Source organism: Sphaerodactylus townsendi, linkage group LG08 (assembly GCF_021028975.2).
Source record: "Sphaerodactylus townsendi isolate TG3544 linkage group LG08, MPM_Stown_v2.3, whole genome shotgun sequence".
In the NCBI taxonomy this organism is placed as follows: Eukaryota; Metazoa; Chordata; class Lepidosauria; order Squamata; family Sphaerodactylidae; genus Sphaerodactylus; species Sphaerodactylus townsendi.
The window spans coordinates 26692203-26717517 of record NC_059432.1 but is presented as its reverse complement, the minus strand read 5'-3'; the positions used below and the strand labels follow the sequence as shown (position 1 = coordinate 26717517).

Here is a 25315-nt window from a genome sequence, read left to right as displayed (position 1 = left end):
GCAGTGGGGCCAGAATTTACCAAGGGGAGAATGGCCCGGCGTCGCCATGCGATGACGACCAGATCCGCAGCCACCCGTGCATGAGAGTAAGCGTCGACATGGACGTTGAAGTCCCCAGAACAAGAAGTCACTGGGGTACTTGCCGCAACGCCCAGTCCGCCACCACCTCCAGCAGCAGACGGCAGAGCTGTCTACTCGGGGCGCTAGGCGACCGGTACACCAGGAGAACAGCCAACCTCTCCGACGCCAACCACTCTAGGCCGACACACTCCATACCCATGATCTCCGGGACAGGGACAGCCCTAAAAGGGATAGAATCTCGGACTAACATCGCCACGCCACCCCCCCCGGCCCTGTGTTCGCGATCGGTGGAGGCACCCGAAACCTGGTGGCGCGACCTCGCCTAAGGCAACGGTCTCGCCTTCTCGCACCCAGGTTTCGGTAATGCAGGCCAGGTCCATCTGCTGAACTCCAAGAAAATCCCGGAGGACAGCGGTCTTATTATTTATGGACCTGGCATTTATCAACACCAAAGACAAAGCAGGGTGTCTCTGAACCCAACCACCTTCATCCCTTGGGATAGGTCGGAGGTCAGAAGGTGAACGAGCATAGCCGTATCTCGTCCACCTTCTCTCATATGGTCGCCGCCTACCGTCATACCTGCCCCGTCCCATCAACACTGGGATCCCCAACCCCAAGGAAGGTGTCCCCATCCCCGCAGTCCCCTCCCAACTCAACCCCGGCAAAACTCTCCACCAGAGGTGGACTCAGCTCGCCACTAAATTGCTAGTTCTGATCTATCTAACTAACACTAATATTATACAATAAGCAAGCTAATATAGAATTATACAAACCACCCACTAACTAATCTCAACTAGTCAGTTAATCAATTAATCAATCAGTACAATCAATACAATCAGTCAACCAATCAATTCAGTTAATCAACTAATCAGTCAATCCATCAATTAAACAGTCAATCAATCGGTGTGATAAATACAAAGGAGAGGGGAGATGATGAACTCCACAGCAGAAAGCAGCATGCAGCACAACTTCGTGATGTTTTCAGCAGTGCTTAAATTATGTGCTCCTGTTACTGTTACTGCGGGGCCTTCTCGGATGGTAAGAAGCCAAGCCCCTGAAGATGGTAAAGGTGGCCACGCGCCTCCTGGCAGCCCTGGATTACAAGTATTCCTCATAGAATCCCAAATGACCACTGAGGAGAAAAGCAAGGGCAGCAAACAGCAGCAAGTAAAAAAGCCAGTAAGTTGGAAATCACTGCCACCTGTTGTTTCCTCCAGATCCTGGGAGCGCTGATGATCCGGCTGTGGAGGGGAGCTATCAAGACCCACTGCTTGCACAGCTTCTTGGCCATTGGTCAGCTGGAATCCAATGGCAGCAGCCGCTCCCAAAGCCCCTCTAATTACTAGAGCTGTACATAGTTTAATAGATCTCTCCCACCAGCCAAAAAACTCAAGCGGCTCAGTTCTTTTCGCCAGTAATAGGCATAACCGGTAGGTTCTTTTCACCAGTATCAGGCATAACCGGCAGGTCCAGTTGGGTATGGTCGATCCAGTCAGCCCTGTCTCCGCTCTCACAGCCGTGGGGTCGAGTTTCTTAAGACCTCCCTCTGTTCACCTCGCTGCCTCTTGAAACAACTCATTCAGGTTCTCCCAGTCATGGGGCTCCTGACGCAGTTCTTCGCACCTCCGCAAATCCTTAGCTGGGAATGCCCAGGTCTGCGCCCGGATCCGCGCCCAGCGTGGAGTGATCACTGCCACTGACCACCCCCCGGGGGTTTCTGCCACCAACCCCCTAGAGTACCCTCTATAGATGACAGGGCTGGGCGCTATCAGCGAGGGCAGAAGCCTCGCTCACATGAGCTCACCTTTATTTGGTGCTAATTATCACCAAAGTTGATGCTTAATAAAACTGGTTCTTAAAAGGCTGAAGATAGAAATATTTCTGCTTCTGAGGGGATGTCATGTTGGTGAGGGAGCAAGCTTGTTTTCTGCTGCTCCAGAGACCAGGAGTAATAGGTTCAAGGTGAAGGAAAAGAGATTCCGAACTTCAGGAAATACTTCCCGACAGTAAGGACTGTTCGACAGTGGAATGCACTGCCTTGGAGTATGATGGAGTCTCCTTCTTCGGAGGTTTTTTAAGAGAGACTTTAAATGGACATCTGTGAGGAGTGCTTTGATTATGTGTTCCTGCATTGCAGGGGTTTGGACTTGATGGCCCTTGGGGGCTTTTCCAACTTTATGATTCTATGATCACATGTTATGCTCAGTCGCACTCCAAGATTGGTCTGATAGCGTTGTGTTTCTCCACTGGATTCTCAGAAAGGTTCTGTGGCATCCTGAATAAAACTGAAACCCTTGGCTAGGTGTCCAGTGGAGCATGCTGGAAAGTCCAAATGGCTAGGAGAGGAGAGAATTTAGGCCTGAGCCTTCACCCCTATTGAATCTGGAGTTCTTGAGATTTGCTCACTGAGCAAGTTGGTGAGGCAAGAAGCAGCTTGTTTACAGAAGCCGGCCGGCCCTTTGTCAGCACGGAGAAAGTTCCCAAATTGCCAAATGTAGCAGAAAGCTCAGAGTAGTGTCTATTGATATGTGCTGTGCATTGAACTATTTTCTCCTTCCCTTTCTACTGGCCTCCCTTGCCTCTCCCCCCCCCCCCGCCCTCCCCCCCCCCGCCTTTTGCTTTTCTCCACCACTTTCTTTAGAGCAGTCCTAAAGCATGATTCTCTCATCTCCCTTTTCTTTTTTCCTCAAAACGCCCCTTGCTGAGGGAATTGTCCTGTGCGCTGAATAGGGCCAGTGGCAAGCAAAGGGGAATGGAGGCCCTGACCCCACTGGTCCTAGTAAAGCAAAAACACAGTGTAGGGCAAAACAATCAAAACTCCACAACTACAGAGGACCTTTGTTATTGGGTAGGCCTCCCTCAATAGCCGTGTGTGTGTGTGTGTGTGTGTGTGTGTGTGTGTGTGTGTGTGTGTGTGTGTGTGTGTGTGTGTGTGTGTGTGTGTGTGTGTGTGTGTGTGTGTGTGTGTGTGTGTGTTTAGAGTCTTTGGCAAGTGGGACGCAATAAATTTCTGCTTTTATTTATGTGCGTGTGTTGCCTTTCTCTCGCATCCCACTCATTCGAATAAATAGTGCCAAAACCAAAGGTTAAATTATTTTACTGCTTTTTAAAAGTTAGAGATAGGAAGCCACATGGATTCAGTTTCTGGTAACACCTGTAAATGAACTCAATAGCGCAGTCGCAGGGTACCCACCGAACCGTGCATTATTAAGTTCCATACATTATTAAGCCCTAGTCATGTTAGACACTCATTATTCTAGTCTGGAAAGAGGACAAGAAGAGGGAACAATTTCTTTTGACTTGGCGGAATGGTTTATTATCTTCTGAGCTCAAATTATTAACCCTAGCACATGGTGTTGCCTTATTTTTGCACAATGACCAAGAAAAGCTCCCCCCCCCCCCGCCCCACACACAGAGACATTTGCTACTGAGGGGCCTTCTTTATGCATGTGAAGAAATGGATCTGCTGTGTTTCGCTTTTAGGATTTAATGGAAAAATCCTAGGGAGAAATCTGCTCTTGCTTCCAAACTCTCCATTTGTTTCCAATCAAAAATGATCTGTGTATTATGCCTTGGCTTCTGGTTGGAGTATATAATGTTGGTTAGCTAATCCCTTAACTTGCTCTTGTGCCCGAGAATTTACTTCACCTTTCCAATGAATATACATAACAGTGAACAAGGCAGCAAGGCAGCATGGATTTGGGATCAGGATCTTTATCAACTACAATAAAAAGGCTGCAGAAGGTTCATTTAGAGATCATCATGATTATCCCTGTGGTGGCGACAGCCGTAAGCGTTCTATTAAACATTAAAGGCAAGGCACAGATTCAGGTTACAAAAAAAGGCATGCAACCCTTCTCTTGTGCTGTGGTGTAAAACAGCTCAAAGGGAAGTTAAGCAAAACCAGATCCTTCTGTTCTTTTTGCAAGAAGGGCCAAAGGCAGTTTCTTGAATTTCAGGGGAAGTTGGGAAGAGTAAGTGGGAACATGAGGTAGTTGCACAAATATGAATCCTGCACTAGCTATGAACTTTTAAAAATATCACCCATCCTCTGCCTCTATCAGTAATCTTCAGCCTCTCCAAACCAACCAACCAAGTATGAAATTCATTAAGGTGCAAAACCCCAAAAGGGAAGAAGGAAGAGGAAGAGTCGGTAAGGAAGAGGAGAGTTGGAATGATGATGACTTCACCAAGGTTAAAACCAGGGCTGTGGGCAGCAGACCTGGAGACAGGAAATACAAACCAAACTTCAGGTGCAGCTGCATTCTCAACCAAGCAAGTGTGGAGCTGTTGTGTGTTTCTGCAGCAGTGGAGGGGGCTCTGTGTGAAACCAAGTTGTCCGTAATTGCTAAAAAGAAGGCAACAGGAGAGCATGAGGGAACACTGCTTCTGTGGGGAACAAAATAAAGGGAGATAGCATTTGAGCTACCACTGCCTACTCTGGTCTGATTCTCTCATAACTTTAAAGGGATGCGACAGGAAGAGGTGTCACCTCACTTGTGAATCACAACTGCAGCACTTAGATAAGCTTACACCTGCAGAAACTTTCCATCTTTTGTACATTTGAAAGCTGCATAATTCCCTATGCATCATAGGTCACTGCTAAAGTTAGCAATCCAGAGGGAGCAATCATGGGAAATTGGTGGGAGAGAGGTGCTGAATGTTTGTGAGAGCTCAGAGCCCTCCAGTATATACATGACAGTTTGTGAATGGCTCCAAAATGGGGCAAATAGCTTCCTCTCCAGGGCCATTTCAACTCAGGCAAAACAGTGTGGGGGGAAGGCCAGACCCTCTAACTTGCCTCACTGGGGCTTGCAACCCACAAGGTAATAACCACTGCACTGGTGGATCTAGCTACAACATCTGTCACCCTGTTGATCACCAGGGTTGATTTGACTGTTCTGGCAGCTAGGCGGGTGTCCCCTCCCTCCCTCATTACTCCATGTTCATCCTTCCCAAAGCTGTGTTCTCAGTGGAAGAGGATGACCATCCCAGATAGGAGTATACAGTTCTTCAAGGGTATATGATAGCTGTGCCCCCCTGCTGCTGGCAATTCCACTGCACTGGGTTGGTAGAACTTGCCGGCCAAGTTGCAAAGTCATTGGCAGTGCAGTGATGGTGACTCCAGTGTGACCTGGAAGTGATGTCATCACACTGCCTGAAACACTGTAACATTCACCCCAAAATCTATGGTTTAACCATAGAGCTTTTGACAAATGCTAGGGTGTCACCCCAACATGAGGGCATCACTTCTGAGTCATACCAGAATGGCATCATGAGGATGTTGATCAGGTAGTGACAGGTGGTGGGAGGTCTCCAGTATAGGTGGGAGGTGACAGGTGGTGGGAGGTGACAAGTGACAGGTGGTGGGAGGTCTCCAGTATAGCTGAAGGGCTGGCAAGCCTGCTCCCTAGGCCTCATTCCTGAGCTTTCCCCCACAGCTGCTGTGTAGCAGCAAGAAAACGGTTGGCTCTGAGAAAGCCAAGACCTGGTTCATTAGAAATCGTAACATGCCATCTGACCCTGATCCCCATGAGGATATGCATGTCCACACATTGGGGTCAGCCACAGTTACCATTTAGAATTCTGCAATCCCAGGGAAATTTTAGCTTATCCTTCCCTAATTTACTGGTAACCCCCTTCCCAAAAATGTTGCTCATGCATAGAGATCTCTCATTCACACACAACCCTGCTGTTGAACTCTGTGCAACATTGGGGGTTCCCATACAGCAGGTGAAACAGTTGTACAAACACAGTCAGCAGCAAGGAAAAAGGAGGTGGGAGAAAGAAATCCAGAACTGAAGGGGACAGGAGAGCCAGCAGAGAGAGGGGGTGGGGGGAAGCCAGTGGTGAGAGGTGAACATGGGGTTTCCTCACCTTCATCAATCTTTACAGGGCATCCCTTGTCATCAGCCTGTGACTGAACAGCAGATGCTGAATTCAGTGTGGGAGCTTAAGTTAGGCCTCAGCTGTGGCAGAGCGCTTTAGCAATGTGACTAGACCAGGTCAGTCCCAGGAAGACTGTAAAATTGTGAGGTATTTTGAGATTCCAGCTGGGCTCCTCTATGTAACTAGAGCATTCTTTCCCATTCTTGCTCCCAGAACTCTGAGAGTTTCCAGCTTCCATTTTATCCTTACAACAGCTCTGTGAAGTAGGCTAAGCTGGGAGAGCATGATTGGCCTGAAGTCTCTGATTAAGCTTCATGACTGAGTGGGGATTTGAACCTGTGTCATTCCAGTCCTTATCCAGCGCTCTACCCCATACAACCTCCGTTTGATGAATGGCTGGCAGTTTGTATTAGAGTTGGGATCGCAGAGTGCTTGGGTCCGCTGCATGTGCAATTTACAAATACATTCTTTTGCTTTTTGCAGTACATTAAAATACAATTGCATTGGCAGAGGTAAAGAAGAGGGAGATGTGTTCTCCTCAGAGTGCACCTTAATAAACGGACCTTTATTTTCCTTTCACTGTGTGTCAGAGCAGAAGCACGCTCAAAGAGTGCGTCTCTGGTTCTATGGTCTAAAATATGTATTAGTTTGTCATTTCAGATACTTTTATGGTTTGTGTCTCAAGAGCATTGCAAGTGCTCAGTCTGTATGTGTCTTAAAATCTCACTCAGTCCCAAAGTATCCTCTGTACATAAATACAGTGCACTGGAAAGCAAGATGAAAAAAAAAAGCAAGAGAATAAGATTCTAGCTCTCTGTGTATATGTGTGTGAGAGAGAGTTTCTTTTATAAATCTCATGGACAGACTGTAGTGAGTAGAATGTTCTGGTAGACTACCCTACACACTAGGGGTGGCCAAACTATGGTGCCAATAGGCCTTGCTGGCTGGGGCTGATGGGAATTGTAGTCCATGAACATCTAGAGCACCATAGGTTGGCCACCCCTGCTATACACTATTTTCTGTCCTCAACACTACATTACACTACTCCATACTACAGTGAGAATGTTCCAGTAGAAGTAGGGAGACGTAGGTTCCAATATGCACTCAGCCATGAAGCTTTCTGAATCATTTCATTCTAGTCACTTTCCCTCAGCCCAGTGTACCTGGCAAGACAGTTGTGAGGACAACATGGAAGAGGAGAGTTCCTGAACTCCTTTTAGGAAGGATGGGATAGTTTTGTAGCAGATAAAGAGCTACACTAATTCAGGTTTTGTTAAAGAGGCAAAAAAAATTAATAGAACAGTTTAGAAATAAAGGCTCAGAGTTTGCCAGAAATTTCCACTAATGGAAGGATTTATATCGGCGGAGTACGGTTTCTAGACCTCCATTCACTTGCTAGAATCCAAAAATGCCCCATGAAATGTTGCCTCTGTGATATAGGGAGCCTTGGGTTGCCAACTAGTGGGACAATTTTGGGCATGGGGACTTATCTGCCCAGTGTCCCCCAGCATTTTAATGTCACTTCCTGTGAGAACTGGAAGTGGTGTCAATGCGTTGGGCAATGATCTAGCAAGTGCCTGAAACTCTATGGTTTGCTATAGAGTTTTGTGAGAATGTTGGAGTGTTGATATCACTTGTGATTTGTGTTGGAAATAACAATGCTGAGTGGAATACTGACTCCCCTTTGTTTCCCCCCACAAGTTACCACCCTACCAAGCAGTCTTGCCGGCATTGCTTGCTGGCAGAAGGTCTCCCACCAAAATGACAAACCTGGCTGACCTAAGAGTGCCCCTAGAACAGTATGAAGAGGTGTAGGAGGTCTACCATGGGATGGGAGAGCATTTGCTGAAATGATCAGTGGGATCCAACCCATATTATTTAATCTACTCAAATTCCTATGGGGTAGTCTGGCAGCAAACAGATGGGAATCTTGTCGCACTGTAGACTAACAAGTTTAATGTATACTAAGCCTTTGTGGGCTAGAGCACACTTGTCAGATATCTGTTGGAATGTATATCCCATTTGCTTGTCACACCACTTCTGGACATATTCAAGAGTAAGATGCAAAAAAACCCCTAAAAAACAAAACTGCAGTACCAGACTGACTCTTCCATCTGTCACCTTTTTGGTATTATACTTCAAACTTTCTACTGAGATGAAATTCCATTTAATTGAACGTAATGACTTCAGGAAAGATGCATTGTAGATATTGTTGGACTAACATCCCTGAGCATCTCTCACCCCTTCTGCTCAAATAACTTCTGAGTTACTCCGGACTGCTTTTTAAGGAAGGAGCAAAAACGTCAAGACATTCACTGTCAGAAGGCAGAGTTGATCCAAAGCCAGGGCTTCTTTCTTCCTCAGCCAGAACTCTTCCTCTTCAAACAGCAGCAGGCCTCAAGCAGGCAGGCAGTCAGGGCAGCCCCAAGAAGAGTTACACGGATCTTAAGCCCGTTGATAAATTGACATAGAAGGATGCAACTCTAGTTAGGATTGTCCTGGAAGTTCTTCTAGCACAGAGCTGCAGAGAACATCACCTTCAGAACTTCTGCCTGTCACAAAGATGATAAAAAAAAATAAAGGAGGTGTTCTAAGAGGAAAGTAGAAAAAGAAGAAACAACTCTAGGGAGAAAAGAAAAAAGACTGCCAGTGTTTTATGTTCATGCCCCTGTTTCCCTCGGGATCTCTTCTTGTCAGATCCCAGTATTTATGGTCCCTTTTCCTGGTAAAGCCTTATAGGTAAGGTTTGCCCTGTTCAGGATTTGATAAACCAAATAGAACTAATCAACAGCCATGTAGAGTGGACTTTGGCTACATCCCTGTGGGAGCCTTAAATTCCTTGGAGAATGAGCAAGATAAAAATGCGCTAACTAAAATGCAGACAAACCAGGCATCTGCAAGGGCCCCAGGTAAGCTACTCTGGCTTCATAGCTGAGCATGGTCTGGATAGCCTGTGGCTTCCCTCTGTTTGCTCTCCTCTCATCCTCTTCTATTCTCAACTTTCCACCACCTGAGGCAAGCCCCTGCTTCCTGCTGAACCTCTTGAAAATATGGTGGTAGAAAGTACCATCAAGTCATAGCTGACTTATGATGACCCTGTAGGGCACAGGTGTCAAACTCACGGCCCTCCAGATGTTATGGACTACAGCTCCCATCATCCCCTGCCAGCATGATGCTGGCAGGGGATGATGGGAATTGTAGTCCATAACATCTGGAGGGCTGCGAGTTTGACACCTAATCTGTAGGGTTTTCAAGGCAAGAGACTGTTTGCCATTGCCTGCCTCCGTATGGGCAGAGAGACTCCCGAGAGATCTGTGACTGGTCACCCTGCAGTCTTCTTGTGGAGGAGTGGAGAACTGAACCTGGTTCTTCAGATTAGAGTCCGCCTCTCTTAACCACTATACCACACTGGCTCTCAACTGAAGTATGGAAGATACAAAATACCTGCTGGCTGCAAAATGGTAGCGAGGGTAAGATTCCACTTGTATAATAGAAGGGTACTTCCCTGTGAGTGATAACTGTTTCTCCGAAATCCATTCACTTCAGTTGGGCACTGGATTTTATTATGTTTTTAAATGCTAGACTCCTTGCAGAGTTTGCTTTTATCTCTCTCTAAATGAAGAGAAGCCAAGATTGTCAGTCCATTTGCCTGCAGTGCAACTTGTGTGAAAGAGGTGGCTTTGTGAGCATTTCAGCCCCCTCCCCCAATAATAAATGGATTTCTCCCCCCACTGAGAGCATCAGCAGAGTGGAGAGAATACAAGAGATTTCCCATGCAGTGGGTGGCCAGGCTGGCTAGAATGAGCAAGGGTTGGGAACGAAGGGGTCTGAAAAGCTGTTTTGATTACTTATGATAAATGTGCTCTACGTGGCACTTTCCCCCAGCCTTCCTTCGCCCCACCACTTCCTTCACCAACCCTCCTCCTCCATTCGAGCATTTCTTTCCCCTCCTGGCTGTGGTTCACTTCCACAGCAGCTTGCATAACCTGCCCAGCTAGAGCATTTTCTCCTGGCCCAGTTGTCAGTTCTGTTATCTATCTTGCGCTTTGTGTAGAACAGCCAGGGCTGTTGCAAAGGAACCTTTGCTTCACTGACACCTTTGCCATGGATCACCTTTGGTGCTGGGAATCACAGGTGATCTGTGGAACTACAGGAATGGTAAACACTTAGGAACACTTGTTATGCTTACCGTTTTGTTTGACAGCTAATTTTTAAAGTATATATTGTGAACAAGGACAGAGGTGTAGCAAGGGGTAAGCACCCATTGCACTGGTGCGTCTCCCCGCCACACCCCCGGAACGCCCTCGCCACACCCCCACAGGGTCGTGCGCCCGGTACGTTGCGCACACCCCGTCCCCTTGGAGCAACGCCTCTGAACTAGGAAGGCACTGGCAAACCACATCTGCTTCTCACTTGCCTTGAAAGCCCCTTCCTGGAACAGACATAAATTGGCTGTGATTTTACACACACACACACATGGTGATCTGAGATAATAGGTAAAGGGCCAGCAGCACCAACTTTGCTCTTTGACTCACTCCCAGGCCTGAGGAAGCAGAAATGTCTTCACGTGGCACTTAAAAATTAACAGATTCAGTGTCAGATGGCTAGTTAAGTGGTATTTGGGGTGTTACCACCAAGAAGGCCCTTCTTCTTGTGCCAGACAACTTCCTTTATAGTTAAAGGAGTACATAGCAGTTCTTGGTGAGTCTGGATCTATCCCCAAGCTGCAAACCCACCTTTTCAGCTTGAGTGCAACCCCATCCAGAAACTGAGCCCTTTTCTGAACAGCACCCCAGTCTCTTAAGGACTTAATTTCTGTTTATTTGCCTTCATTTCATCTTATTAGCACCTCCTGGCAGTTATTCAAAACATTCACTTCCTCATCTGATGATTTTTTTTTAAAAGGAGAGAATTAGAACTGGACACCATCCACATTTTGGTTTCATCTCCCTATAGAGCTGTAGAAATTGTTCATGTAGCTATTGAAAAACATGGAAGATAAAACAAGGTCCCCGTGGTACTCCATAGTGCAAATTGCATGGGTGAGTATAAACATTCCCTGATAATGCCTTCTGTTACTGCTAGTGTAGGAAGGAACAGAACCACCAGCCATCATGTCTACCAACAATCTAGGGCTGTTTCCGCACAGGCAGAATACAGCACCCCAGGGACGGCAAAAATGCCGTACCTGGGGAGGCGTTTGCACATTGCAGCAGCACCATGCTCATGTCCCCCAAGCGGCGCAGAAACCCCACTTTTGAACCTCACTCCATGAGCAAGGTTTTTCAAAAATGGTGCCTTTCACCCACTGCTGTGCGAACGGCAGTGGATGGAAAGTGGTGTTTCCCTCCCACCTTCCCAAACCGGCTTACCTGCTCCTGCTGGCTGCCGTCACGTTGTGGAGGCCAGGGGACATGCCCCCCCGGCCTCTGGCCTCTGGCCTCTGGCCTCCACAACGCGACGGCAGCCAGCAGGAGCAGGTAAACTGGTTGGGGAAGGCGCAGCCTGTGCGAAAGCTGCAGCTTCGCCTGCGCCCCTTCTAGGATCATCTGTGCAAATGGCCCTGGGGGAGGGATGCATTGGCCTAATTTATGCTGATGCACCCCCACTCAGCGCCCGTGCGGAAAGGGCCTAGGAGTTATCACAGATGATTGTATCAACAGCCAGAAAGAAGAATCGGTGGGGTCTCCCTCCACATATCCCTTTTGTAGCAAAGTGCACCTGTTCAGATCACAGGGCAGTTACAGTTCCAAACACAACGTCTGAAGCCAAATTGAAATGAGTTTAGAAAATCTGCCTCACCTGACCAAACCTGAAGGTATCCAGCCACCATTTGCCAGACCAACTCTTCCGAGCTCTCCCCCTTCCGCACCTCACCTGGCTGTTCCTTTTTGCCTGCATCCTTGCTCTGGATAGGCATGAGCAGCCACGGTGAAGAAGATAAGAAGGTGGATGAGCATCTTTTGTTCACGTGGGGATTAAGAGTCTTTTCCAGGCCACAGAATATCTGATGTCAAGACCTGGCACCCCTGCTCCCTTCTAATGGGTGGATGGTTCAGCAGCTGCAGTTATCGCTGAATATGCACTGGATGTCGGTGAGCTGATCCTTCATAACTATCGTAGAAAATTGACAGTATGTTCCAGTGCATAAACAATGTCAGGGACTTATAGGAAGAGGTCACGGACTCCTTCACAATCTTGTGTGTGTGTGGGGGGGGGGGACACAATTCTAGATGCCATCAGATCCTGCTTAGGAGCAGTCGGATGCCTGTTCCCCTTTCCTGTGGTCACTAAAAAGAGTCAGACAGATGGAATACTGAGGGGAGTAAAAAAATAATAATTAGGGTAAATCCAGAAGCCTGCAATTTTCTCTAGATTAGCTCTGACTCATCTGTGATTTTCAATCTTCCAAAAGAAAGAAAAAAACCACCCCACACTTCTGATGACCACGTAGCCTCAATTATCATCATCAGAGAAGTCGTGAGTGTCTGCTTGGCTAAAGAAAATGACTTGATTTCCTTTTAGATTAATAATGAGCTTTTTGACATACCCCTGGGAGGCTATGCTTATTGCCTTGTGCAAAAAGAGGAGTAGACTGTCACCTACTCCCCCCCCCCCCTCCATCTCCTGCAAGGCTAAATAACCGAGCGGACTATTTCATGTGACATTTTGCAATCACATTAAGTGACAGAGGCAGCAGTGCGAGCTGGTTTTGTCCTCTTGTGACGCAAAGTTGCTCTGCAGAAAAGGTCTCCAAGTGCTGAAAACTGAGTTGGAGGCTAAAAGTGTTTAAAAGACGGCAACTTACATGTCCCTGATGATTGTAGGAATTGTATATTTGCCAATTGGGATCCTTTCTGAATCCCCATGATGAAGAAAAGGTAGCTAGTATTGCAAGGTCAGTGTTTCCAAATTAGTCAAAAGCTGCAAGGTACAGAGAGAGCGAGTGAAAACTCTCGTTTGTATGAGTCAAAATGTTGCCTTTAGCATTCTGGAGTTTAAGTCCTACTTATAAAAGGAGTCTCTCATTTGCCCTTTCTTCCCTATCTTGTGATATAAAGTACAAAATTATTGTTGTCGTTTTTAAATTTAATTGCCAGTAATGTCTATTTTTCCTCCCTCCTCGCCCACTTAAAGCTTTTCTAAGGAGTCTGTGTGACGCAGAAGGTCACACTCAGCATTTTAAACAGCAAGCCTTCCACATGAAGGCATTAGTTCAGGCTAGAGCTAGAGAGTGCAACAAATGTGGGCCGTGGGATAAGTTGCCATCATGCTGCAAATTTCCCCTCTGTACATTCAATTCATTGATTGCATCTAATGAGACTGGGAAATTTACAGCACGATCACATCACACTGAGGATCTCCAGTTAGACAGGAGGGGAGTGTAAGACATGGGGCTTCTGGTTTCCGGGAGTGCCATGAAATCTAGTTCTAGTCATTCTATGGTTCTTGTCATCTGGTATAGCAGTAGCATCCATAGTGCATTGCAGAGCCTTTGAGGTTTCCCAGCCATCTGCCACAACCCCCAAGAACTTTTGAGGGCAAGGTAGGGTGCTGTTGCAGAGCAAATCCTCATGACCTCTTCAGGTGATGTACCCAGAAGTGGTATCAAGGTGTTGCATACTGTAAAAATCTAGACCTTTCCTGTGACCCTGTGGTATCCCTTCTTGGTAGGTAATCAGGAGTGGTGTTGCCGCACCATCGTTTTTTCAAGCTGCTCTGCTGCTTCGCCAAGCCCAGGAGCAGAAGCTAAAGTTCCCTAATGCCTTTTCGACTTTGCACTAGCCAGTTTGCAGTGTGAACCAAGCATTGTGAACCACCAATCACAGCAGGTCCGATCCACCATACTGATCTCCCTTCATTTCTGCTTGTCCCCGCAGCAAGCAGATCAGGCAGAGACTGACGGGTTTCTGATCTCAAACTGGAAATCAAAAGGATGCTACTTCATATTTCTACCTCTGGTCTCCTTCCTACATTCTGTATTCCAACACTGCACCAAACCTCAGTATCGTCTCTTACTGGTGGTTGCCAGGTCAGTCAGTATAGGCACAGACACCTCCTCCAAGAAACTACAAGTCCCATGTTGCAGTGCGTGATTCACTGCTAGTCAGGTCTACCCCACTGAAGTGAAACTGAGTGAAATGTACAAGAGTGGTGGTTACAGCTCCTTCTGTGCTTATTGTGGATCTTGAGCTTGTTAGTTTTGCTGGTTTGCTTCCTTGTTTGGCTAGCTGGAGACTGCAGTGCAGTAAAAGGCTTTCTGATGTACCGCTGACTTAAGGAATCATCTTCTGGCCATGTTCTGTGGGCCTAATATAGATTCCAAAACAGTCTGTTCAGTGAAATGCCATGCGCAGAGAAAGGGTGTTCTGAAATATGGGACATTCATTAGATCCTATAAAGCTGTCATGTGCTGGGATATGGGACATTCCTTTAGCTAAGGGACATCTTTCTGCGCTGGCTCAGGTGCTCTGTGTTGGAGGCTCGTGATGAAACTATGTCATGAGCCAGCCGTAAGATGGATGTTTCTCTCCCTCCAGAAGTGCTATACGTGGCAGAGGTTGAGGCATTTTCAGTTTGCAAGACGTTGTACAGTCAGTCCGGTGTCCTGGGGTTTTAAATCTGATGCTTACTATGAACATACAAAGAGCAGCAAAACTTTAAAAAAAAATCATGAGCACAGCAGCACAAGCAAACAGCAATAGGAAACTTAATCGGTAGCTTCAGGCCTGCATTACAACCCTGGCCAGGGATAATATATCTTTAAGTACTTGTAATCTTTCGAAATTCCCCTCAGCCATGCCTGGCAAGAGGATGTGGAGATTACCAAAGGGGTGGGGGTGGGGGTGGGTGGGAGGAGAAGTGACTTGGAGGGGGAGAACTTTGCCAGACGCACTTTAAGAGACTAATGGATTTCTAATGTTTACATTCTTTATATACAAACCTGCTTTATAAATGATCCTGGCATTATAGCTGTAAAACAAAGTCATAAAAACAGCCTGCTGCTCAGACATAGAACATGAATGCCTTTTTTTTCCTCAGGCAGATGAAGGGGAAGCGAAGCTTACAGCAATCAATATTTATGTGCTTTATCTGCGCTTCTACGGTGCAGTTAGGGAGAGGGTACACAGACTTAGGTATGTTACTAGCCTCAGGGGTTCCTTTAAGATTCCCTTCTCCCCCCCATTGACAGGTGTCTGTTGAATCTCTGAGGGTCGTATGCCCCATTCAGCTGTTTTTCCCCCTTCTCCAGGCCTCTGAGGGAGAGGGCGGTTGAGCTGCCATTTTGTTTCATTGTAATGACCAAGCCTGAATGGGCAGATATATCTATTAGGCAATTATAATACTAGACAGCAACTTCTGGAACAGTTGTTTACATTAGTGTAGAACAGATCTCATCCAGATTTTCGGATTGGAAAAAAAAGTTGTGCCCATAATGTTTAAGTCAGCTATTACCTCACTGCTTGGCTAGATGTGGTATGTATGTGTGGAGGAGGCAGGGGAATAGAGAGGCTAAGATATAAAGGTTACTGGAAAAAGCAGAAGAGGTGGGGGCCATGTTTGGGCAATGACTCTTTGTGATTTCATTTTGACGCCATCATTTCCCCCCATCTCATTCAGACATACTTTTCTCGTTTGCTTGGTAGAATGACTCTATGGGTCTCTTTCTGATCACGCATTCACATTTTTAAAAAACTTCAGATCTGAATTTTTTAACATCACGATGATGGCGAGAAAAATCAGAGCTGTATGCAGAAATGAGTTTTATTAGTGTACTTTCTGGGTCAGTAAGTTAAAGATCCTTTATTAGCATAGAATGCTGCGGGTTAAATCTACGCAGCTAATACACAAAATTGAGTGGAAAGGATATGTCAGAACATACACAAGAAATCGTCTAGCTTCCGCAAAAGAAGACTGACTGTGCTTTGTGTTGTCTCCAAATGGCCATTGCAAATTGTTTCAGAGAATTCTGATGATCCTGGCTTCGCGTTGCCTTTTTCTGGGCACCTGCTAAGGGTTATTCAGAGCCCAAGCAATAGGCCATCAAAGAGAGCAATTTGTAATCACCAAACACCACTCTGCTGAGCTATGGGACCTGCGCAATGGGACCTTTTATTGTTAATAATCGGTTTTTGGATTTGAGCATTTCCAATTTTAGCTCCAAAATGGCCCATTCATCACAGAAACACAATTCTGTCCGCACCCCACTTTATTTCCCCCTCACTTCCACCCTGGGACGTTGCTGGATACTCAGCAAACTGCTTTGGGCTGGAACTGCAAGGTGGCTCACGAGGGCTCACCGGGAGGGCATTGAGTGCCTTAATTACTCCGCATCTCCGTGCAATTGGTAGGGTGCTGAGAAAATTACAGACCTGCAAATGAAATTAGGGAGGGGACGGCTGGCAGCCACAATGAGGCGAGGAGACCAGGCAGCATGAGAGAAATGGAGAGACCGAAACAGAGAGAGAGAGAAAGAGAGAGAGGGAGAAATTAGCCTGGAGTTTAATTCGCTATTTCCAAAAGAGCAGTTAATGGATTATGACAAATGTCCTACTGCTTTCCCTAGTGCTGTGTTAAAGTGGAAATGGAAAGTCAATTTTCCTAAATGGATTTTAAATGACTGACCTTGTGTGTGTGTGTGTGTGTGTGCGCGCGCGCGCGTGTGTGTGTGTGTGTGTTCACAGGTTGATTATGGTTCACAAGGCTCCCTTGGAACTATCCCCCGCCCCTACTTTTCGGAGTCTAATTCGTAGAGTCCTAAAGAGGCTGTGAACTCAAATGGCAGGCCTTTGTGATTTGTGGCTGGCAGTCTCAATCCCAGGCTTTTTTCCCTGGCATTTTCTCATGATGCAGCCAATGCATTCCTTTCGCCTGTGGAGATGCCAGAGCGCTGGCCGAGTCTTCTGCTGCCCCTGCAGAAAGAGACCCAGGAAAGGAATAGCCGCTGAACAGCTGACTGGGAGTGAAGCATTTCTGATAGCACCCTCTATCTCCTGGTGGTGGCCGTTCGGCTTTTGTCACATCTCTTTGGTCCCAGTCTGTGAGTCCTGAACATTTTCAGGCTCAGGTTTTACCTCTCAAGCTGTGGTGTTAATTTATGTATCCACCTTTTGCTGCTCCTGCTATTCTCTTTCCTTCTTCTTTCACCTTCTGTCTCTATCTTCCTTCCTTTACTTCAATAAAGAATGAATGCAGACAGCAACAAATAAGATGGAAGAAGCTGGTGCTGCCCATCTTAGGCTGGGTTGCAGTCCAGTTCTGGGGCATGACCCACCGGGTGCATCCTTACACTCTATGTTACCCAAGAGCCCATCTCTTCCACAAGTGTTCCACTATTCTTGGAACTCCCTTCGGATGACAGCTGAGGAACATGCTCTGCCTGCTATCTGTGGACCACGTTTTTCAGCCTCCAAGTTTCATTTTAGCGCACATGTTCCCTCTTTTCCCTGCCATGTTCAGGAGTACCCTCAGCGGTGCCAAGAAGGATGAATGCACACTATGCTTGAGTGATGAAATGCCACAGAACCACAATGTGACCCTTCGCTCTGCCAGCAAGTGGAGCTCCACGGGGTGTAATAGTTCACAATGCCTGCCTTATCACAGCCTTGCTCCATTTCGTGAAGGGAAATCTGGGTGCAGTTGAGCACAGAGTCTATCTGTGTTGTAATCCTCTTCAAAATTGCTGCTGCCTAGTACAGAATTTTCTATGACTGTGGAATGCCTTTTTTTGCTTCGCTTTGCTTTGCCCTATATTCTGCTTAAGAGGCTTTTCCCTTTACCCTTTAGGGCTGCCACATCGGAACAATGGTCCCTGGACCCTTCCCCAAACGAAAACGAATTATGTGTTTCTTCCTCCCTGGTTGCTCCCACTGTGCATATCAGGCTGTGGAGATCTTCAGGGCTCAGAGCCAGGAAGGAGGCACCCGGGCCTAGATATCCTGTGACTCCCCGGGCCTGCCAGTCTGGCTCCAATGTTATCATGCAATTGTGGCTCCACTGCTAAGCTATTGGAACAGAATCAAGATTCCTGCCATGTACTTGGGCTGCAGTGCCACTCAGGCATCGCCACAATGCTTATCTTTTGCATCGTGCTTTAGCGCATTCAAATCCCTTCACCTGCAATAGTCCATAATCATTACAACAGTCCTGTGAGGTATTGCTAACCCCGTGTTGCAGATGAAACGGGTTGAAACAGAATGACCGGAGCTTGCCTGATGCCACCCATGACAAAGGCAACACCCGATCCAGGCACTTCCAGATTTACAGTCCAGTCTCTTGAAAAAGCTGCTGTCACCCAGAGCTCATATTTGTCTTCTGCTGCAATCTGTGTGATCTATTTCTGAACAAGCATGCATAGACCTGGGTTCAAACAGCTGGTTTTGTAGGAGTGGCTGCGTCAACTAGCATGCTCCCTGTATTGTGGTTCGTGTTAAGATTTTATATCCAAGGCCCAGACGGCCCCAGCGACCATGAAAATGTATTCAGTAACAGAACAGAAATAAGGAGGGTGGTTTGTTTTGAACCTTCTCCAAGGAGGTAGCAACTCACAGGGGATCAGAAGTCAGTTGTTGCAGACTGATCTTTTAAAGCTGAGGACTGATACTGGGTTATCATGTCAGGCACTGTTGCTTAAAGCAGTAGACGGGCATGTTTTTCACACTTGTCTCCTTCTTTCGTTACAGGGGTTGAATATGGCGATGTGCTACCAGATTCCTTTCCATCGGCTCCGGCAGAGTCCCTTCCCCATTTCTTGTTGGAGCCACAGGATGCCTACATAGTGAAGAACAAGCCCGTGGAGCTGATCTGCAGAGCCAACCCTGCCACTCAGATTTACTTCAAATGCAATGGCGAATGGGTGAACCAGAACGACCATCTCACAACAGAGAGCTTGGACGAGGTCACAGGTGAAAAACTTCTGTGGATTGGGCCATCTTCCATGCCCAGCTCCACTCTTCCTCTCTTTGGTCTGCTTTCTGTGTGATATTTTGCATCTACAGGATGACTCCTCAACTGACCCACACTGGAGCAAGAGCCGTAGTGTGTGTTCTTTGGCCTGGATGAGGGTTCACCTGGGAGATTGGACTAAGCAAAGAATTAAAAGTGACAAAACTCTAATAGACATTTTCCACTCAGAGCTCTATGAAAATAACTTTTTTCTCCCTCAAAACCAGACCTCCTGCAAAGGAAGAGGGGATTTAAACATCTCCCTAGTGCACTTTCCTGATGGGTAATGAGTCCAGGAATCTGTTGTTTGCTCTTGATTCCTCGGAGCCTTTACTTATAAGGAAAATGGTGTGTCTGGAAAGTTGAAGCTCCCCTACCCTTGTGATGTAGTCCTGTTTGGAATTGGGGTCGCACAAGTCTGATTTTTAAAGAGAAAAAACCCTGGACTTTCATATAATTGAGAAGATGTCAGTTTCCTATCCAGTGGGAATCTGATATAGAACTCAATGAAAGATTGTGTAAATGTAAGGACATTGTTTTTGAACTGTGTTTCTATAGAAGTTGTTGCAGAGTCCCTTCCTGAGAAAATCAGTAATAGCTGACAAGCTTCTTTGGCAAGCAGTTTGTCCCCTATTATCATTTCTTGCAATGTCCAGCTATAGGGTGATGTTTCTACCATATGTTTCTAGACCAGGGGGTCTGCAACCTGTGGCTCTCCATATGTTCATGGACTACAATTCCCATCAGCCCCTGCCAGCGTGGCCAATTGGCCATGCTGGTAGGGACTGATGGGAGTTATAGTCCATGAACATCTGGAGAGTCACAGGTTGCAGACCCCTGTTCTAGACTATGCTTTCAGAAGTTTGGTGGTATGTTTTGGGCATTGCCTTGCTTGGACCGAGTCTGAGTGTGTTCTCCAGAACACTCCCCAGAATCCTTTGCCACGCATAAGTGTTCCTTGGTAGACAATTTATTTTGATTTTATTAACTTCAGGCACTTTTAATCTGCGTTTCTATATTGAAAAACTCCAGCTGATATGGATAAGGTTCCCGAAAAGTAGAAAGGAAACCAATGCAGAACCACATCATACACAACTGTCTGGATGAACCATTGAAAGAAGCAGGATTTACTTCAGCATAAACATACATGTAATTGGACTGCGAGTAGTGTTTTACCCCACTTTTGGTTCAGTAGGAATAGCCATGCTGAGTATAGGGCTTTCCTACTTGCATTTATGAAAAGGCTGATCATGGTGTAGTTAATACAAACACACTTTAGGAGAAATTGTGTTCTAATGGGACTGTTTGCAAATGAAAAGTAGTTATACTCCAACCCGAAGAAGATGGCCAGTACATAATGGTGCTGATTAGGTATATTTTTGTCAGACTTCCCAGTAAAGCTCTTCACAAGAGGTTCTTAAGAAAAGAAAAGAAGATAATCTAAGAGCAGTGGAGATAAAATTCTGTCACGGATCAAAAACCTGGCTATGAGCAAGAAAACCAGCAGGAATACATAGTCAATTTTTTGCCATGGCAAAAGGTTAGCAGTAGGGGGCCTCCAAAGAATCCAGTCTGAAAGTTCAGTTTTATGATAAAGAGGCTGTTGGGATTTTCAAGGATTTTGAGGCCGCCTTCTCTTGCTGACATACATGGGGCTCAGGGAATAATTTATATCAGATTGCAGACTGAGCAAGTTAGAAGTCCTGTGTGAACAGAACTTCATAGATTTTGCCTCCCTGGGTTTTTATCAGATAGACTCTCAGATAACTCATATGAGTTTAAATTCCATTTGAAATGGAACCTGAGGCCTTGAAGTCCACACTCAATGAGTCCAGCTGATTTAGAATTCCAGGGCTCTGTCACAGAATTGCACATCTGCATGGGCCAGATTTGGCACAAAACTAGGATTGTCATGGTTGTCAGAGCTTACTTACATAAGTGCCATCAAGTCACAATCAACTTATGACAACCCCAGCAAGGGGCTTCAAGATAAGTGACGGGGGTTGCCAATGCCTATCTCTGAAGAACCTTCCCTAGTAGTTTCCAATACAAATACTGACCCTGCTTAGCTTGCAAGGTCTGACGAGATCAAGCTATGGCATGCCCACCTTCCCTGAATAGTGAGCTGTCCCTTAGGTACTGTGATGTGGGGCAACCACCTCAGGTACCCTGTTTTTTTGGGGGGGTCCACATTGCCCTGAAGTGTCAGTATTAGCTGGTCTCTATAGGGTCTGCAGCCCATGTGATCTGTGGTTGCGCCATGGGGAAAGATGTCCCACCTCACTCAGAAATCTTACAAGGCTGGGAGAGGTAGAAGGAGCTTGCCTGGACCCTGAGTGTTGGAAAAAAGTTGCGGGACTAAATGGGCTCTTGGTGTAATTCATTCAGGATCTTCTTATGTTCTTTATCACATTTAATAATCAAAGCCTTTCTTGTGGGAGGGCAATCAACAGCAGATAGGAAACATCTGGAAATGAATTCATCTGAATTACTTTAAAAATAGCTATGTTTCCCAAGCAGCAAAGCTGAGTAAATGGGTGGCATCATCTTGGGTGGAATTTAGCACCGCGCAAGCTACTTATAAATGGCATTTAGATGTCTTCCCATTAAAACTACTATTGTTGGTTCCACTTGAAGAAATCATTACAAGGTCGCTCAGTGTCCAGTTTCCACCTGAGGGCACTTTGCTACTGCTTGAGAATGTAAAGAAAGGTTATTAGTGGGTTGATTTCATTCGTAATGTAAGTACATGATAAATCTTCTGAGACACTTTGTGTATCAGCTTACGACACATTAGCTATAAGTTCATTATGGAAAAGCAATGAATGTTGAAATAGTTACCATGGAGAGTTTCTCAGGAGAGTTTCTCAATTGTGATTGATCACGTGATCTTTGCTGTGAAACAATCTTTGTCCCATGTTTCCCAAATTTTCTACCCACAGAGTCACTAATCTGACTAATTCCTGACTTTGAAGTCCTGTGGAAATGTAGAGTGGCATTGGATATTGCAGACCAGTACTTTAGTTTCCTTTATTTAGCGCCAGCATGGTGTGGTGGCTAAGAGCAGTGGACTCTAATCTGCAGAACTGGGTTTGATTCCCCACTCCTCCACATGAAGCCTGCTGGGTGACCTTGGGTCAGTCACAGTTCTCTCAGAACTCTCTCAGCCCCACCTGCCTCACAAGGTGTCTATTGTGGGTAGAGGAAGGGAAGGAGTTTGCAAGCTGCCTTGAGTCTCTCCTCACAGGAGAGAAAGGCGGGATATAAATCCAGACTCTTCTCTCTTCTTTTTCTTCTACTTAAGTACTTGTGTCCTGCTTTCCTTCCCAGTGGGGACTCAAATGCTTTATAACATTTTCTCCCTTTCCCTTTTCATCATCAGAACAGCCACCTGTGAAGTAGGTTAGGATGAGTGAGTGTGACTAGCCCAGTGGTGGCGAACCTTTGGCACTCCAGGTGTCATGGACTACAATTCCCATCAGCCCCTGCCAGCATGGCCAATTGGCCATGCTGGCAGGGGCTGATGGGAATTGTAGTCCATGACATCTGGAGTGCCAAAGGTTCGCCACCACGGGACTAGCCCAAGGTCAACGAGTGAGCTTCCATGGCAGAGTTCAGATTTGAACCTGGATCTCCCTATTCCTAGTCCAGCCATCTGACCACTACACCACACTGGTTCTCAGGCCAATTACGCAGCCTCTTCTCCACTTCAGCTGGTGTTTGTCATGTTTGCAACGGAACAGATCCCAAAACACATCTTTCCGACACTGGATCCGTTTTGGAAATTGTTCACAAGTGCCATCATTTGTCTCGCGGAAGAGATTCCAGCAGGTTGACGGCAGTAAATGCCCTGTGTGTTCGCATGATGCAGACCTGCTCAGAGGGACAGGTTCAGTTCAGGGGCCGTGGTGTGGAGTCAGATGTTGTCCTCTCTAGTATTTGCCCCTTTTGCCCCTCCCCTCCAACTCTTCCCTCGCGACCAACACTTTGATTTTTTTTTAATTCCATGCAAGCATCTGTATGTAAATAAATGTGGTTGCTATGTTTACACTAGTGCTGTCAGAAGAATCCTGCTGTATTTGTATTCTGAAGTGGATGAGGTTGTTAGTGTGTTTGTGCATTCGTGCAGATAAAAAAAATTTTTTAAACCCAGAGGGGTGACTGCAGCTGTAGTGAGCTACGACGTGAAGGAAGGAGATAAAAGGACACCAGCAGGACAGTGAGTAGCAGGGCCAGTGGGTGGCTTTGAATCTGCTTTGTGAGTAGATACAAAAGATTTTGTTCCCAGGCCTGAAGCTGTGATCACAGAACTGTTCCCGACCAACCTGGGCGTTGTGAAATCCATTCCTGGTCTCCTGCAGTACGCAAGGTGATAGGGTGCTCGCAGCATGCCTAATGTATTCACACGTCATTCTTGCATGGGGGGCTGCTTGGGAGGCACACATACAGAACGTTTAGTAAGCTCCCCCCACCACTTTCTTCTTGGATTAAGTGTTTAAAAATCTATTTCAGCTGACCAAGTTTACAAGATTTCAAGAGGAATCCATGCAGTTCACCTGCAAGTCACCAAGGGTTCGGAGATCAGAGCTGGAATAGAAATGGGAATCTGTCTCTAAATTGATTACAAAATCTGGTCTCTTGTCAGGATACCCACCCAGTTAATCCCTGTGGTTAGGAATCATCAAAGGCAAGTGCCTGTCTTCGGTTGTGATTTTTTTTTATCAGAAGAATGAACTGTGGAAAGTACCGAGCCTCCTTTATTCTTTATTAGTGAGAAATGGCTGTAAGATACATAACTATTTCCCAACAGGCAGTCAACTTTCTCTCGCTCTCCTTCATTTGTAGGCTCAGTTCTTCTTCTTCTTTTTTTTAAAAAAATAAACCCAGAATGAATATATAACTATAATTAAAGCTTCCATTAAATAAGTCTGTACTGCACTGTTGAACTCGTGCAAAAGTCCATATTAAATGCCTTCGAGGACTAAATTATTTAATTAGGATAGAACTTGCCAGCATGAATATCAAATGGATTTGCAAGAGGCTTCGCTCTCCCCGGAGAGCCCTCATGCTGCCTATTCGTGCCGTCCTGACTGTGTTACTGTCACACCAGCTAAAGGGACCAGATGTGTTCGGAAGTGATTCAGAGAGGCAGGAGAGCAAAAGACTGAGGTGAAGGCACGGCCTGTGAGGAGTGCAGGGAACAAGGGCCTCATGCCAGTCACCATGCACTGATAGGCCTTCCTCTCACACACCCTAGATGGCAATGTAGAAGCATTGGGGGCATTCAAGGCTAATGGTGAATGTGGGATATTAGGCAGCAAAGATTTGGGGCTTAAGATATCTACTAACATCAAACCTCACATTGAAGAGCTGGCTAATGGTAGGACCTCATCGAATGTGTGTGTGTGTGTGTGTAAAAAACATTCATAAATATTCCTATATGAAGTCTTCTTTGAAGTGATGTTTTATGTCCTTTTTTTCTTACTTGTAAGGGTATTTGATGATGATGTTATGCCCTTTGACAGGAGAAGATTAATAGTTAGGAGCCACTGGGATAATTACAAGGAGAACTCAACACACACACCATTTATGGTACACAATTACGGCTGCCAAGGACACACAAAAAGAAATAAGTGGTGTCCCGTCAAGTTGAAGACTGGCTTTGGGTGTTCTGGAGGAGCGCGTTGTTCTTCGCCTCCCTCCCCTGCCAATTTGGTTCTTGACCCTCCCCTGAGAATCCACTCTATCAGTCCCTCTCCAGTTCCCGACAACCTTTTTACTCCTTATTACTGAGCTTCTGCTCTCTGCTTCAGAGCTCAACTAACTGTCAAGCCCAAGAGAAAAATGGAAACACACCATAAACAGGAGGAACTTAAAGGCAAACTACCAGCAATGGCAAACTACACTGTAGACTTCAGCTACTCCCTTTTGCCATGGGACTGTGGGAAATTATATTTTGATGAAGGGAGGTGGGGAACAGGGATCATTGAAGATTCCCTGCAGCTACGGTTCTCAGGATGCTTTTGATGTAAAATTAGGACCGCAATATAAAGTTGACTTGCTCATAGTTCATGCGTGGCCTGCAGATGCAGCAACTGCAGCAGGATTAGCAGCATAGATGTAGATAAGAGTCATTTATTAATCCAGCAGTTTCTAGATACAGCAATTGATTGGTCTGGGCTTGGAAGGCAAGCAGCAGTTTCAGAGGTGCCACAAACATTTACCCATAAAGTGGCGCCACCCCTGTTAATGGTAGCCTTGAAGTGCAATGAGGCAGATTTTTTTTACATCTGTTGTTAGTGATCAGATGGCTGCTTCCCAGAGCCCCACATGAAGTACCTTGAAATGGCAGCCGCTTGCTGGAGTCAAATCCCTTATCTCTCTCCCCCACCCCAACATA

General features: G+C 46.2%; 1 protein-coding gene across 2 annotated transcripts in view; it reads left to right on the top strand.

Moving 5' to 3' along the window:
- UNC5B (unc-5 netrin receptor B) overlaps nucleotides 1-25315 on the top strand; it is a 211616-nt gene that overhangs the window by 130707 nt on the left and 55594 nt on the right. For both annotated transcript variants that reach the window (XM_048505811.1, XM_048505810.1), the window contains exon 2: nucleotides 18654-18875. In XM_048505811.1, the coding sequence (XP_048361768.1) occupies nucleotides 18654-18875 (222 nt within the window). The remainder of the gene's footprint in view (nucleotides 1-18653; nucleotides 18876-25315) is intronic.